The sequence below is a fragment of the Vombatus ursinus genome, unplaced genomic scaffold, assembly GCF_900497805.2.
Source record: "Vombatus ursinus unplaced genomic scaffold, bare-nosed wombat genome assembly UNPS02014791.1, whole genome shotgun sequence".
Taxonomy (NCBI): Eukaryota; Metazoa; Chordata; class Mammalia; order Diprotodontia; family Vombatidae; genus Vombatus; species Vombatus ursinus.
Window position 1 is genome coordinate 79,478,113 of NW_020954569.1, and position 18,015 is coordinate 79,496,127.

Sequence of the window (18,015 nt, forward strand, 5' to 3'; positions counted from 1 at the left end):
GTAGCCATACCACTCAGTCCTTTGGAGGCCACTGCTGCGCCTCTCCCAAAAAACTCATCTTCATGCCATCTCCTAGGCAATGGTTTCAGGTGTCAATCACAGCATTTTCTCTGCAACTTATCATTTTAAAGAGTTATCTAGAGCATGCACTCTTCCAAACACATAGAAGCATCCTATGCATTAGAACCAACTATAGGGAAGAATTGGGTATTGGAACAGCTAGATGTCACGGTGGATAGAGTGTCCGGAGTCAGGAAGACCTGAGTTCAAATCCAGTCTAATGCACTCACTAGCTGTGGGACCCTAGGCAAGTCATTTAACCTCTGTTTGCCTATGTATCCTCAACTGTAAAATGTGGATTAAAAATAGCACCTATTTCCCAGAGTTGTTGTGAGGATCAAATGAGTTAATATTTGTAAAGCACTTAGTACAGCACCTGGCACATAGTAAGTGCTATAGAAATGTTAATAATAATAATTATTATTATTTTTATTGGAAAAGAGATAAAACATGGTGTCCTATACCCATTGGCCTAAGGATGAGTAGTCAGTTCAGTTCAGTCAATGAACTGAGAACTAGGGCGTTTCCTGACTCCATTCCTGGGCACTAATGTCCTCATATCTGGAATGCTCTCTATTCTCTCCTGTCCCTGCTCTCCTCCCTGGCTTCTTTCAAGATTCAAATCAAATCCCACCTTCTACTGCAGATCTTTCAAGTTAGTGTCTTCCCTTCATTTATACTATATATACACATACGTATGTACCTATCTACATATATACATGTACTTATGTATATGTATAGATGTATATATAAACATATATTCATGTACTTACATATGTGTATAGCTGTATGTATAAACACATATGTATAAAATATATGTTTGTGTGTGTATTTATATATGTATAAAACAATTTTTTGCTAGTTGTCTTCTGTATTAGCATGTAAGTTCTCTGAGGGCAGGACTATGTTTTTACCCATCTTTGTATTCCCAGTGCTTGTTGATTCACCACTTATCAGTATATTAGACAGCTCTCTAAAACTATAAGTTAGAGACAAGTTGCTGATTAGTTCTGATGAAGGGAATTTCCACCTTGGGTATTCCCCCCACAGACTCTGATCCCCCCAATTCCTGGATCTGAAGTTTGGAATTTATTCAAAATATAAAATACTTATTTAAAATATATCACATCTCAGAAGAGGTACCAAAGTTCCATTTTATCAGTGGGAATCACTTTTGTAAATTTCATGGCTAATCATGGGTGCCAGTTGGTGGAGATAGCTGGGCAATCAGAAAGTGGGAATATACAGACCATTTAGGGGAAGTAGGAAGATCTGCACACCATTATTAACTTCTGAAATAATTCATTTATGCCAGGAATTTGAGATGAGTAATCAATGACTACTAGGGCTAGAAGGTCCCCTCAATTTGCAGAGAAAATGGGGATCACAGGGGAGAAAAAAATTTAATAGAAAAGAATAAAATTTGAAAGTTCACAAGATATACTTAATGTCTCCTTTTTCATTCAAGGGGCCTTTTTTGTGGCTGGGGGTAACAGGGACAGTAGGACAAAGAAACTTGCCACAATAATGAAAAAGACAGGATGGGTGTAAGAGAAGAGATGTCATTTCAAGAAATAACATCTTTAACATTCATCTCTGAGCATGAGATCTGTTCTCTCCAGGGCCTTGGAGCATCCTGGATTCTTGTGGGCCAGGAGGATTCTTCTTGATCAAGAGCAGCTGCTTCTTTCTTTCTTTCTCTTTCTTTCTTTCTTTCTTTCTTTCTTTCTTTCTTTCTTTCTTTCTGTCTTTCTTTCTTTCTTTCTGTCTTTCTTTTTCTTTCTTCCTTCCTTCCTTCCTTCTTCTTTCCTTTCTTCCTTCCTGCCTCTTTGTAGGGTGGTGATGGTGCTGAATTATACCTCAAATCCACAAAATCACCAGCAACCCTCCATTTCACACCAAGCTGTAGGGAGGTGGGACAGCAGGATTTTGTCTAATGGGAGAAAGAGGAGACTTCCCCTTTGTAGGTATCATAATGAAAAATCAGCCTTGTTGAGATGGGAATGGAAGATGACACGGGCCTTCCATGAGTTGCCTTTTGCAGCATGAGACTGAGAAATTTGTAGTCAGTCTTTTTCTTACTCCATGTCTACTTGACATTTTGTCAATACCTTCTTTTTGGGTTGGCATGAGGGGTAGTGTCTATACACCTCTGCAACAATAGATAAGGGAACTGTATTAAGCCTAGCAACGTTAGCAGCTCACACACCAACTAGCGCACTTGGCTTTTGTGTTTCCTCTTTTTCGCACCTTTTCCAGGTCTTTTCATACATTCACACTTGGTTTACAGTAAGGGATGCCAAATACCAAGATACAAGTCAATAAGAGTCACTGAGCAGGAGAGAACTTGAGAGAGAATTTCAGTCTTTCCTTATGGTTCACTAATTATCCTAAGGGTCATTTCATTAAATAGGGTGGTTTCTGCACCTTATGTATGTAAGAATTAATGCCTTTAAAGTATAATATCTTCTGGCATCAACAAGGTGCTACCTGATCTACAGGACTATGAATTTGTCTGATGCTTTAGCTACTCAGTCTCTCACTCTAATCACTATTTTAGATACATGTTGCTTTTTAAAATGCCACATGATGATCCTACCCCCTCGGCTGGATAGGGACCCTTTGTCTGCCAGACTATGCCAGCTCCTATCTCTCTTACATCACAGAACATTTTTGTTCTGCTGTTTGTTTAATTTCAGTGAAGGTGGCTTGAGCCTTTTCTTTGATAGTATCCAAGTCCATGTTCTGGAGATTCTGCAGCTGTCCAAGGATGGAATCCTTGTCTTCCTCTTCTTCTTGATCTTCGTCCACCATTTTCCGAAGATCTTCAGGCAAATCCACGTCATCTCCAGCCAACTGTATCTGGGTCTCGTCCATTTCGCTCTAGATGAAGAAAAAAAAATCAGTGAAAAAATACTAGTTGGTCTTCTATTATTAAATGATATTAAACTGCTCTACTTTGTGACATGTCTCAACCTATATAACACTGTGGGAATGATTCTGCATAAAAACATACCTTGGTTAGCATAGCTATACCTACCTACCTACCTGCCTGCCTTCCTATCTGTCTATCTATCTATCCATCCAACCATCTATATCTATCATTCCATCTGTTTATATCTATCTGACCATCTGTCTATATCTATCCATCTGTCTATCTCTCTGTCTCTGCCTGCCTGTCTATATCCATCTATCTATCCATACCTCTATCTTTGTCTGCCACCTATCTCTGCCTATCTATCTTTATCTATCTATCTATCCATCCGTCTATATCTCTCTCTCTATCCGTCCATCTCTGTCTTTGCCTGCCTGTCTATATCCCTCTATCTATCCATCCATCTATTTCTGCTTGCCTATCTATCCATCCGTCTATCTCTGCCTATCTATCTATCTATCTATCTTTATCTTTATCTATCTATCCATCCACCCATCCATCTGCTTTTGTTTCAGATCTGTGATCTCATTATTGTAGGGAATTCCTGCTATGGAAACTCCTTCCACAAAAATAAGATGACAACTTTTCTATAACTTATAGTCTTAAGAGAGTCACGGGGACACTAAAAGGAGGTTATGTGATTGCCATTGGTCATATAGCTAGTAAATGTCAGCGTTAGGACTTAAACCCAGGTTTTCCTGATTCTGAGGTTGACCCTATAGTCACTATGCTATACTGCCTCTCTGTAAAGCTATATAATATAACAAAAAGAAGACACCTTTCTATCCATATCCAAAGTGATGGGGCAGGGGGGAAGAAAGGATAGTTTTTCTATGTGAATAGTATTATAAAAATTATAATCAATTTTTATATAAATAATATTGGGACTCTCCTAACATGTAGAAAGGGCAACTAGGTGGTACAATGGATAGAGTGCTAGGCCTGGAGTCAGGAGGACCTGAGTTCAAATGTGGCCTCAGACGCTTACTAGATGTGTGACCTTGGGCAAGTCATTTAACCCTGTCTGCTTCAGTTCTTCATCCGTCGAATGAGAGGGAGAAGGAAATGGCAAAACACTTCAGTATCTTTGACAAGAAAACCCCAAATGGGGTCAAAGAGAGTAGGACACAACTGAAATGACTCAACAACAACATGTAGAAGTCTACAGTATACAGTTAGAACTGATGGTTTATATGTTTTTTATTTTTTTTGTTTTGTTTGTTTTTTGCTTTTTGGTAAGGCAATCAGGGTTAAGCGACTTGCCCAGGGTCACATAGCTAGTAAGTGTCAAGTGTCTGGATTTGATCTGAGATCCTTCCTACTCCAAGGCCAGAGATCTATCCACTGTGCCACCTAGCTGCCCCATATATGGGTTTATTTCTAAGTAATAATAAGAACACTTTTCTCCAAAAGAGCCTTCTGCTTGATCCCAGCTGGTTGAAATTCCTTTAATAAGGGACATTAGTCTTTCATTCTGCAATTAGAAATCTAAAGCTTAATATGAAAATTCCTCTAGGAGAGGTAATTACATTGCCTTTAATTTACACTAACATGTTCATGACTACTGTCATGAAGGTAGATTTTCATGGAAGGGTGGCACTGAGTGTTTTAAGTTGGGAAGGAACAGAAAAAAAGAGATGAAATAGAGTGAGGAAGAGGGGAAGGGCGGGGAGAAAGTGGAGACTGGGGACACTTTGCTAATTTCACAATTTGTTTAGCACCAACCCTGAGAGTCATATGAAGATAAAGCAGCTTTGACAAAGCAATTTTTCTTCACAGACAATGAATCTTAGGCTTCTCTAACAAGACCATAGTGTGTAAAAAAAGAGAGGTGATCATTTCACCATATTCTGCCTTGCCCAGACCACGTGTGTTTTATTTTGTCTAGTTCTGGGTGCTACACTTCTGGAAAGACATTGATAATAATAGTGAACGTTTATATAGTTCTTTAAGGTTTGCAGAACATTTCTTTTTTATTTATTTTACTTATAGTATTTTATCTCATTTGACTCTCATGATAATTCTGTGTGTTTGGCACTGTTAATATCCTTATTTTACAGCTGAGGAAACTCAGTTGAAAGGTGGATTAAGGGACTTGCCGAGGGTCACACAGTTAATAAGTGTCTGAAGCAGGATTTGAATCTAGGTCTTCCTCATTCAAAATCCAGTACTTAATGCCACCTAGGAGATAAGCTGCACAACAGTGACCAGCGTCTTTAGAGTCTTCAACAACAAAGGTGTCAAACACATTGCCCACAGATACAATAGGACCACAACACTCCTGAGTGCAGCCTGAGTCAGATTGAAATGGAGTCGGGAAAATATTTAACAAAATTAATAAGAACACTGATAATATTAATTTGTGGTTTTCAAAGTCAATACGAGGCTCATGGGATCCTTATATATGGTTTACTGGCTCCCTTTCTGCTTGAATTTGACACCCCTGCTTTAGATCAAGCTGTATGATGACCAGTTGAAGCAGCTGGTGATTGTTAGCCTGGCAAAGACTTAGCCAGGTGGCAGGAGAGCTGCCTTGAAGTATTTAAAGGGCTGTCACACAGAAGAGGGATTAGTCTTATTCTCTTTGGCCCTATAGGGCAGAATTGGAAGAATGAATGCAAGTTTTAAAGAGACACGCTTGATGTCAGGAAAAACATACCAAGAATTAGAGCTATCCAGAATTAGGATGAGCCACTATACTAAAGAGGTCTTCACAGGAAGACCGGATGACTGATTTTTGGCATGCTGTAGAAAGCATTCTTAGTCCAGTATTAGTTGGATTACGTGGCCCCTGAGGTCACTTACAGCTCTGAGATTCTGTGATTCTCTGTAAAGAAATACCTTCAAACTATCAGTCAAATTGTTGCGGCCTTGGGGAAATATGGGGCCCTGACTGATTTACCGGACTGTTTGGGGGGTACATTTAGGGGCAGCTAGGCGGTGCTATGGGCAGCTAGGTGGCACAGTAGATAGAGTGCCAGGCCTGGCGTCAAGAAGACTCATCTTCCTGACTTCAGATCTGGCCTCAGACACTTGCTAGTTGTGTGACCTGGGCAAGTCACTTAAACCTGTTTGCCTCTGTTTCCTCATCTGGAAAATGGGCTGGAGAAGGAAATGGCAAACCACTCTAGTATCTTTGCCAAGAAAACTCCAAATAGGGTCATGAAGAGTCAGACATGACTGAAAAATGACTGAACAACAACAGCTTTGGGGATAGGTCCCCAGTAAGAAGGGAACACATTTTGTTCAGGTGATGAAAAGAAGTATCTTCAGTTTCTGAACAGTGTGAAGAGTGACTGTTCTCATTTGTAAAACAAGTAAATAAACTCTTAGTACACCTTTTAGCCCAATGTGGTATAGGGAACAGAGAGCTGGAGTTGGAGTCAGATAGACCTGAGTTTCAATCCCACCTCTGACATGACTAAGTTTGATAATGAGCAAGTCATTTGAATTGTCTGAGCCTCAATTTCTTCATCTGTAAAATGATTATGATAATACCTGAAGTACTTCTCTCTAATGGAGAATCTATGTAAAGCACTTGGTAAAACTTAAAGCATTATATAAATACCATCCATTATTACGATTCTATGACTTACCATTTAAAAACTACATGTGGAGTCAGAAGACCAAGGTTCATATCCTTGTTCTTCTATGGACTACCTGTTTGGCCTTGTGTAAGTCACTTTCTCTCTGTGGTTCTCAGTTTTCCCACCTCTGTAAAATGAGGGGGTTATATTAGTTGATTTCTAATGCTTGTAGAGGCAACTAGGTGGTGCAGTGGATAGAGTGCTGGGCCAGGAGTCAGGAAGATTCCTATTACTGAGTTCAAATCTGGCCTCAGATACTTACTAACTGTGTGACGCTGATAAGTCACTTGTAACTTAGCTTGCCTCAATTTCCTCATATGTAAAAATGAGCTAGAGAAGGAAATGGCAAACCAGTCCAATATCTTTGCCAAGAAAACACCAAATGGGGTCATGGCAAGTAGGACACAATTGAAAAACAACTGAAAACAACAACAATGTCCCTTCAAACTTGAAATTCTGTGAAGCTTTGAACAAACAGTAGATCTTTTAAGAAGAATATGAAGGAAGAACCATCCACATGCTTCTCCCAGGCAATTTATCTGTCTCTCCTGCCTTTGTATGCAGAACCAAAAGTAATGACTCCAGAAAAATACTGGAGCAAGATTTCTTCTTGTAAGGGTACGTACCAGCAGCTACTTTGAAAGGGAGAAAGGTGGAAGATGGAAAAGGAGTTCAGAAGCCTCTTTTCCCAGAGAAGCTCGGAGAAACAATTAAACTCTAAAACAATGAAATTAAATTAAAGGAAATCTGCCTTGGGAAAAGAGAGACACGGAATAATAACACTGTCATAACAAATGTTACCCTGGCCCTGGCCAAGGTTTTTTGACCCTTTAAATGCTTAAAAGATTAATTAGTTCTTCATCAAACTGTTGTGAGGATTAATTGGCTAATCCTCACAATAGCCCAGGTTCCTAGTTAAACTTCCATTTAAAAAATGTATTTATGTTTTTATTACTCTTCCTAGTGGCCTTTCTCTTGTTCATGAGCTTCAGGGTATTTTTTTTTTCATGGAGTAGAGCAAAAATATGCTTTTTGCTGATGTGTTTTGTGGGCCAAGTACACACTGGGCATGTTTGTACCCTTACACCCTCTCAAAATTGGGGTGTTTTCAACCTTAAGTAAAAAAAAATTCTTTAAAGCAATTGGAAAAATGGCTCATGATGTGTTTCTGCAATTGGCAACAATAGCGTATTGCTCAAAAAAGGCGGTACAGATTCCAGGCCCATGCTTCCTATGTCTGTAATGCCAGGGATGGTGTCCAGTGATAATTGAGTCAGTTCAAAGGCTTCAAATGAACTCCTTACTTCTTAGTTTCTGCTTTTCTTCCAGTTCAGTAATGATTCCTGGTACATAGCAGATGCTTTGTAAGTGCTTATTAGTTGATTGATTGATTTTGCTACACTTTTTTTCCTGAGAGAGAGAACTTTAGTGCCCCTGTTTTTCCTTCAATAAATCTGGTATAATCCAGGTATAAACCTTCCTCGTCAGTTTGTTGTCATAAGACTTGGAATTGGAAGATGCCTTAGAAATCACCCAGTCTGGGGCAGCTAGGTGGCGCAGTGGATAGAGTACCAGCCCTGAAGTCAGGAGGACCTGAGTTCAAATCCGACCTTAGACTCATAACACTCACTAGCTGTGTGACTCTGGGCAAGTCACTTAACCCCAATTGCCTAGCCAAAAAAAAAAAAAAAAAAAAAAAACCAACCAAAAACTAAAACCTAACAAACAGGAAATCACCTAGTTTATTTCCTCATCCCTATTCCCATTGATGAAGGAATGCAAGGAACTGAGTGTCCAAGAGGTAAAGTCACTCACCTAAGGTTTTTTTTTTTTAAGATTAGTATTAATGTAGAATACAAAGAAAATGTGGAGGTCAAACCAATGGGACTCGACACATGGTCAGATGTGGAAGGTAAAGGAGAGGAAGAAATCAAAGATGAGCCTAAAATTTTGAGCTTGAGTGATTAGGACAATTATAATGACATCAAAAAAGATGGAGAAGTTAGGAGAAGGGGAAGGTATAATCAGTCAGTGGGTCAATAAACATTAATTAATGGGCCTGGCACTGTGCAGACTTGGAGATAGACACAAAGAAAGGCAAAAGACAGTCCCTGCTCTTGAGAAGTTTACAATGTGATGGAGGAGATGAAAGGAAACCAACTATGTACAGAGAAGACACATATATACATGGCCAATAGGAAATCCTCAACAGAGGGAAGGTTCTAGAATTAAGAGAAGTCAGGAAAGGTTTTCTGTAAAAGGCAGATTTTAGCTGGAACTTGAAGGAAGCCAGAGAAGCCAGGAGGTATGAGGAAGGAGAAATATGAAAAGGGATAGCATTCCATGCGTCACATGCACAGGCAGTGAAAATTCCTGAAGTTAGGAGATGGAGTGGCTTGTTGGAGGAAGAGCAAGGAAGTTGGTGTCACTGGATCCCAGAATGCATGGGGGCGGGGTGGCAAGGTGGTGATGTGTAAGAAGACTGGAAAGATTGGGCACTAGGCTATGAAGGGCTTCTAATAACAAGCAAAAGATTTTATATTTGATCTTGGAGGTGGTAGGGAGCCAAGTAGAGTTTATTGAGTCATGTGGAGTTATGTGGTGGGACCTGTGCCTTAGGAAAATCACTTTGGTGGCTGAGTGGAGAATATATTAGAGTGAGGAGAGATTTTTCACAGGCAGAACAACCGGGGAGAAGATGGGATATGTTTGGGGTATGATGAGTCCCAAGGTGCCACTAGAAAAACCAGGTGGAAATGGTCATCAGGCAGTTGTAGATTTATTTATTTGGGAGGGAGAAGGATAGAAGATGGAAAAGGAACTCAGAGGGCTCTTTCCCTAGAGGAACTCTGAGAAACAATTAAACTCTAAAACAGTGAAATGAGATTAAATCCTCCTTGGGAAAAGAGAGACACGGAATAACAACAATGTCATAACAAATGTTACAAGCTGAGCCCAGGTTTTTTGACCCTCTAAATGCTTAAAAGATTAATTAGTTCTTCATCAAACTGTTGTGATGATTAATTGGCTAATCTTCACAATAGTCCAACCCAGGCTCCTAGCCAAGCTTCCATTAAAAAAAAAAATTATGTCTTTATTACTCTTTCTATTGGCTCATCAATCTTCATTAAGTACCTACTATGTGCCAGGTACCATGCCAGATTCTGTGGATACAAATTCAAAACTGAAACAGTACGTGCCCTTGAGGAACTTACATCCTAATAGTGGGAGACCACATGTGTCTCTTTCTGTATATGAACAGAAGCGTGTGTGTGTGTGTGTGTGTGTGTGTGTGTGTGCACGTGTGTGTGTGTGCGAGCACGCGCACAGTGAGTCAGAGAAGTGAGTTTTGTTCTGGGGAGTCACAGGGATGGTGAATGGAGCCAGCCAGAAGGCAGTAGTAGATTGTCATACCCTTTGCTGAAGCAATGAAAGTATTGATTTAATTATTGTTTCCAGAGCAAGAGGTAGAAGGTAGGAGAAGGGCAGGGAGAGGCACACAAATAATGGCAGGCACATGGCAAGGTGTCTGGGGTAGATGGTTAGGTGGGCTGTGAAGTTTGGTTTGGGACTGACTAAATATGGTAGTTAGGTGAAAGTGTGCTCACTCACTCACTCACCAATCATGACAGCTCAGTTTCCAAAGCTGAGTAAATTAACTGAGGGGAAGGAGTAGGTGGTCTCTAGAAATCTATTGCACAGGGTGATATTCCAGGTGGGAGGAAGAGAGACAATAACAGGGCACATGACGAGAAGCCCAGGGTGTATAGGAACTCAAGGGAGAGATTGGAGCTGGGGATCTGCTGAGAAGTAGTAACTGAATCCATGGGAGTAAGTGAAGATGCCAAGAGAGCATAGGGAGAGAGAGAAAGAGAGAGAGAGAGGCAAAAAAGAGCTCTGCGTGATATACACCCACTGGGCAAGAGGCGGAACCAGTGAAGGTGTCTGAGGAATGGTCAGACAGCCAGAAGGAAAACCAGGAAAGAGCAACAGCATAGAAACCAAGGGAAGAGAAAGGACCCCCAAAGAGGTAGTGGTTAACCAAGTCAAATACTACAGAAAGAATTATGTGGATGAGAATTGAGAAAAGTCCATTGGAGCTGGCAATGAAAAACTTATTGGTGATTCAAATACATAAAATGAAGAGCCTTTCCCCAATAGTAGGCAAAGGACATGAATGGATAGTTTTTAATACAATAAATGAGTATTAATTATTAAAGTTAAAAAACCATATGGAAATGCTCCAAACTACTAATCCAAATTAAAGCAACTCTAAGGTTTCACCTTACCACCATTAAATAGGCAAAGATAATAATTTTTTTAAAAATAGTGTTGGAAGGACTATAGGAAACCAGGAACACTAATACATTCTTGGTAGAGCTGTGAATTGGCCCAACCACTTGGGAAATAAGCTTGGAATTAGGTGAGAAAAGCACTTTTTATGGTAGCAAATACTCGAAACAATGTGGGTGTCTATTCAGTTTGGAATGCCTAAACAAATTGGGGTATGTGAATATAATAAGACATTATTGTATCACAAGAAATTATAAATATGAGTTCAGAGAAACATGGGAAGACTTGCATGAACCAATTCGGAATAGAAGACCAAGAGAACAAGATCCACATATATGCATGTAAATAATGTAAATATTTACATAGTGTAAAACAGTGTAAATGAAAACAACACTGAAGGAAATCAGAAGTCACATTATAGACAATCCCTAGTCTTGGTTACCAGGAATTAATGGTGAAAACAGCTGCCTCCTCTTGTAAAGAATGGGTGGATTACAGGTACTGATTGTTAGGACTCAGTCCTAGTCACTGTGTTGATTGGCATTTCTTAACTGATTTGCATTGCCACATAATAGGGTTCTACATTTGTGTGTGGAGGTTCCTGGAGAGCGTGTGATCATGGTATAAATAAAACATTAATGAAACTTAAAAAAATCAATAGTTACTTTAGAAAGAATAGTTACTGTCAAGTGATGGAGTCAGAAACTAGCCTGCAAGAGGTTAAAAGGAGTGAGTGGTTGATGAGGAAATGGAGGGAAGCAGTAATAACCTAAGCTTTCTTGGAGATTAGCTGTACTAAGGAGGAAAGATGTAGTACAATAGTTGGATGAGATGGAAAATTCAAAGGATGGATTTTTTAAGATGCAAGAGACTTGAGCCATTAAAGGGCAAGGAGATTGAGGATGAATGAGGAAGGAGATAAGCAGAGAAAGGAGAGATAGGATGAGGAAGAAGAGAAAGGGGAGGGTAGAGCAAAAGGAAGAGGGGATGAAGGAGAAAAGGAAAAGATAAAAGAGAAGGGATTAGAGGAGGAAGAGGAGGAGGAGGAGGAAGAGGAGGACAAGGAAGATGGGAGAGAAGAACAAAGAGGGGAGAGAGATAGACAGAGATAGAGAGATACAGAGAAATCGACTCAGAGAAATAGGCAAAAAGAAAGACAGAGAGAGAGGGAGAGAGAGAGAGAGAGAGAGAGAGAGAGAGAGAGAGAGAGAGAGAGAGAGAGAGAAGAGCAAATGGATTGTTGAGGACATCGAGAGATTTGAAGTGGGGCAAAGGGGAAGGAGCTTATGATGGACGGTTTCAATCTCCGCAGTAATGTAGGAGGCAAGGAAAATCTGCTGAGAGGGATGCGTTGGGGATAGAATTGGAAGCATGAGGAGAGAGGAGGTTTGGAACAACTCTGGTAGAGCATCCGGAGGACTCAATCAGAGATGGACAGAAGAATTACTGTGCAGTGTTGAGGGGCAAAGGTGCTGTCAAAAATTATAGATTTATTTTGGACTCAGCTCTGCTTTATGATTTCCTCCAGAAGTGGGATGATTAGGGGCTATTGTTGATGTTATACACACCCTATCCTTGTGAAGTGGGGAGAGTAGATTTCCATTACATGATGATGATGATAATAATAATACTAGCTAGCATTTATGTAGCAATTTAAAGTTTGCAAAATACTTTACATATGTTAATTCATTTGATTCTCACAAGTCTGTAAGGTAGGTACTGCTATTATCATCATTTTACAGTTGAGGGAACTAAGGCACAGATATGTTATGTGACTTGCCCAGGGTCTCATATCTAAGTGTCTGAGGCAGGATTCACAGGTCTTCCTGACTCCAAATCCTGGGCTCTACCCCTAAACTAATTACCCCATTATCATGACCATGAAATGGAATGAAGCTAATTGGCTCACACTGGGATTGTCAACGAAGCCACTGTGTCCTAACTAACCTGTAGTAGACACAACAATGTAATTAGAAAAAATTGGGAAGCTCTAGTTTTCCTAGACCTATAGCCTATATGGACTACTCATTTGCTCTTTATGATGAAATATTTTATTAATATTTCACATTGAACATCAATACAACCAACTAAAATTTCCTTTAATTATTTAAGCTTTCTTGGTAATTATGTATAAATTAAGTTCAATGCAGAAAGTGTCATAACAATTTTTCAGTCACTCTAAATTCTCATCATCATTCTTTCTCTATTCATTCTCATTCACTTTTCTTCCTGTGTGGTCATAGTTAATGATTCCACTCTTCCACTTCTATTTTGATCACTTTGCATTATTTCATGAACGTGTTTTTATATTTATAGTTTGCTTGCTTGTCAGTTTAAATTTCATTATAGTACCCTAAGGTCCCATGATTTATTTAGGCATCCTCTTGGCCATTCAGGTGGCTTTCAGCTTTTTGAAATTACATATAATGCTGCTATGAAAATCTCAGACAACTCCCTATTTTTTTGGCTCTTACTAATACGTTCAGGGTATATTGCCAATGATGGAATTATTGGATCAAAGGGGCGTGATGATTTTTCTGACTTTTACTGCATATATTTTCAGTTTGCTTTAGAAAAGTATCATTTTCTTTTTATAGGAAAATCAATCAATCAATGTACATTTATTAAATATCTACTATGTGCCATGCACTGTGCTAAGCACTGGGGATATAAAAAGAGCCAAAAGGCAATCTCTGCCTTCAAGGAACTCACAATGTAATGGGAAAAAAAGAGAACAGCATTGGACATCTCAGAAGACCTTAGTTTTTCTTAATCTTGATGATGGCTCCTGTTTGCAGAGTGTTTTAAGGTTTACAAAGAAAAGTTAAGACATATTTTCCCTGCTTTTCATATGAGGAAACTAAAACTAAGGGGAAAAGAGTAGAAATTTACTCTCAGTCACATTGCTAATAAGGGTTATTGTCTAAATTCAAATTCAAGTCTCCTGATTCCAAGTCCAGCACTCCTCCTATAAACTATACTTAATTTCTTAGAATCAGAACCTTCTGCTGAATGAGCCCATGGGATAAACAATACAACAAATAAGAACATGGAAATGGAACTAAGCTTGAAAGAAAGAGCCAGGATTAAGTAATTAAAAGAACAGAAGCAGAGTATATATGGTGGGCACCACTCAGGCCCATTTCCTGTTTTCCTGCTGAACAGCTCTCCTGATGGGGACAGTGTTGGTAACTCAAACAATGACTGTTTTGTCCAACTTTTCTGGTGCTGTGGACCAATCCAATGCTGGGGAAACCAGGATATTTTGACACAGCTCACACATCAAAGATCAGCGTTAATGCCTCATTACATCCCTAAAATGAGACATGACAGTGGTTACAAGCTGATATGAGCCAACATCAGTGCTAGCAGCAGGAAGTGTCCAAGAGGGGATGGACGTCCCAAGTCTGAATAAACCAATGGATGAATGAATGAAAGACCAGCAACATCAGGGGGCTGGTAGGCTCTTCCCATCTTTTTTCCCCCTAAAGTAAGAGTGGGCTGATTAATGTTAACCATTTATTTACCCAGAAACACTGGAGTCCCACAGTATCTTGGTGGATTCCTATTCTTAATCTTTAGTGTGGAAACCTACCTGCAAATTCTATTATCAGCGTTTTGTTTAACTGAGCTAATAGTTGATTATTTTTTGGTGTCTGTTGTAGAATTAGCATTCATTTCTCCACTTTGACATATAAGTGATAATGTTTTATAGCCAGCACCAAGTGCCCTATTCTTTAAAGGATTATTTTTTTTTACTGTCATTCACTAAATCACTGTTGATTTTCTCCTAAAGAGTAACATGAATGTTTACTGTTCCTGTGCTTTGAATTTCAGTCTTTGACACTCCACACCTCTCTCAAAGTGGCACAGATTTTGAGCTGCTATTCTAAACTCATGTCCCATCAGGTTCCAGTGATGGTATCCATTGCCACCTGAAGTGGGGAGGGGTCCCAAGTCTTTCAGCAGGCCTTACATTCACCACACCTCACTTTCTACCTTGTAAAGTTTTGTCTACAAATGAAAACCAGTTTGACTAAAAGCAGCAAAAAACAAAACAAAACAAAAAAACCCCAACAGTTTATTTCAGTAAACAACTGGAATTGTGGGCTACATGGTGACAAATAAGTGGTATGATGGATTTTTTTGTTTTGTTTTTGTTTTTGGCTAAGTATTTGGTCATTGTAGAGCCACAGCCTTAATGAGAATTGTCTTCATTATTAATAAAAAAAATTCATCAAATACTCAACTGTTAATGGCGCTATTAAGGTGAAAAAAATATGTTGGGTTGTATAAGGTGTAAACAGATGGTTTCTACCCTCAAGGAGCATACAATCAAAGACATATATACTGATATGTACAGAGAGGCCATACAAACAATAAAATAAAAACTTTCCATAGAAATGTAAATAAGTAGTGTTTCATTTAAGTATATGTCAAGGGATAAGTTACAGTATGATAGACAGAGGAATGACCTTGAAGTCATCTTGGGTTCAACTCCTTCTTCTGACATGATGTGACTGTGGGCAAGTCATTTACCCTATCAGTGTTCCAAGCAACTAAGGCTGGATGATACAGTGGACATTTTACATACCTATGAAGTCATAGATATGAACCCCAAAAAAATTAAAGGTAGGAGAATTTGGGAGGTGGACTACAAAAAATGAGCTACATGTATTTTTTAATTTTGGAGGAATTCCAGTGAAAGATGCATCACAAGTTTTTGTTTGTTTTGGAGAAGAGAGCCAGAGGTTTACTACTGCTGCTCTTCTCCTCCTCCTCAGTTACTCAGTTACCCCCTTTCCACACTGGTTTGGGATTTAAATTATTAGAAAACAGATTCTGATGATCTGTGTTCACTGAGTGCCTACCACGGGCTAGGCATTGTATTGAGTGAATCCGGTGCTCCAAGATTCGAGCTATGGACGTCTGGGACTTTTCTGTTCTAAAGCAATTCAAGGATTAAATTCTCAAAGCAGACTGCTGTGATAATATGTGTCTAAATATATATACAGATAAATAGATAGATGCAGATATATGTTTTTATAAATGAAATACTTTTAAAGACAACTGCTTTATTCAATATATTTTCAATGATATTCAGAGAAGGTCCATGGTGAACTCCAAATAAACGATGCCCTACATAGAAGAGACAAACACCAGGTGTAAATAAATCATATTCCTCAGTGGGGGGTGAGACATTTTTTTCAATGACTAACCAAGATTGACAATTCTGTTAATAGGATTAAGGTTCATTATGGAACTCTTTTCTCTTATTAATTTGGTTTGACTTGCATATGGATTTGGGATTTGCTAAGGGGAGGGGCACATTTTAGTCTCAAAATAGTCTGATGGTTTTGTTTAGGAAATAATTCTTGATTTTATTTCAAGTGAAGAAAAATGATATCATTCTGATGTTAATCTAGTAACATCATTTGTCCCTTATAGTAAGAACATCATTTACTTTAAAATGACAATTAAGCACCAAGACTTATAATTCTTATAGGGACTAATTTGAATATGATGAGACAGAAAACTTGTTTCCACTGGTTTTATATTCTTCTTTCTGTGGTGTTTGAGTTTCTTTGATTACCTTACAACATTCTATTTTTCACTTGGATCAGTTTTATAACTAGTTCTCGCTCTAATGAGTCATAAAATCCTTTTTAAAAACAGAGATTTGAAACAAATTATTAATGATAAATCAAATCACTATAATTTGCTGAACCTCAAACAAAACCAAATCAAAAAAAAATTTTCCTTATTGATCCATGCATGCAATCAAGATTTTGTTTGTTTGTGTGTGTGTGTGTGTGTGTGTGTGTGTGTGTGTGTGTGAGAGAGAGAGAGAGAGAGAGAGAGAGAGAGAGAGAGAGGGAGAGAGAGATGAAGTTGTGCCAGTCAGAACTGAATCTTTTCAAAGCCTATATCACTGTACAGGGCCTGCACTAAGCACAATTTGGAAAGAGGAAAACTCTATCTGCTCCTTCCCTACTGTCTGGAGGAAAGAATTTGATCAACCACTTATTTTCCATAACATTTTTTTAAGGTGTTAGTGGGGAGTGGAACCCAAAAGAATTAAACTCTAACGGTGATATCATATGCTTTTGTTATCTGAGAGTGGAGGATATTTGGGGCATCTATTCATCCTGTGCAGACAACCACATACACTGTCCTTCCATACAATATGAATAACTCTGGGTATTGAACAAAAGAAAAACCCAATAACTCATTTGGTTCAAATCTCCTTTGAAGCAAAAATTAAAAAAAACAACAACACATTTAAATGTCTTACTAGGATAATCCAGTGGTCTGTAACTAATAGAATACTTCAATCCTTCAAGGAGCCATGATTTCATCAGTGTGAGCACTCCATCTAACAATGCAGCTACTTCAGCTTAGTAAATGGTCTTCAAGAGTTGCTGTGGCTAAAAGAATCATCACTCTTTAACCAAACTAGTGATGCCCTTCTATGAACTTAGGTAGAGTTAGTTCTTGGCCAAGAGACATACAGTCCATCACTAGACTCATACTGGTCTTTCTAGTTTGGGAAGACCTGGTAGAGTTTGTGCTCCATTGGCACTGTCTCTGGTTGAACCCCAGATCAACTCACAAAGAATAAAGACTTCAGTGAAAGTCGGACGATACATATATAATTATATGCTTCCCATTTACTTCCCTTTATAAAGGCATAGCTACAATTATAGAGATTGTTTACGCTAGGATTTCTGCCTGTGGTACTGCTTAGGAACTTGCATTCTTGTGGAGCCAGAGTTCAAAGTGGAATGTCTTTCTTTTTCAAAGTCAATTGGATGGATTATCCACACAGCTGGTCCATCGGTACATATTTTTTTGGCAGACACCACAAATAGACAATGAACTGTACTCATAATTAAATAGAAAGGGACTGGATTATTGTTGAGGCATTATGTAATAATATTAGGGACCCAAACATTTTCTCTGAAGAAAGCTTTATCTTTTGAGTGGTCCTTGGAAGGACCACTGGAATGGAATTGGAAGACCAACAGTTTTCCAGTGATGTTGTGTGGCTTAGAATCATAGAATATCATAGTGTATGAATGAAAATTGAAGATCACCTAAAGAACACTACAGAGAAAGAGAAGTATGGTGAATGTGCAT

The 18,015-nt window shown here is 38.8% G+C and overlaps 1 protein-coding gene across 1 annotated transcript in view; it reads right to left on the minus strand.

Annotated features, from left to right (window-relative positions):
• Positions 1-2,715: 2,715 nt before the first annotated feature.
• The window catches only part of CPLX4 (complexin 4), a 46,809-nt gene continuing 31,509 nt past the window's right edge, over positions 2,716-18,015 (minus strand). The window contains exon 3 of the mRNA XM_027868745.1: positions 2,716-2,943. Within this exon, the coding sequence (XP_027724546.1) occupies positions 2,716-2,943 (228 nt within the window). The remainder of the gene's footprint in view (positions 2,944-18,015) is intronic.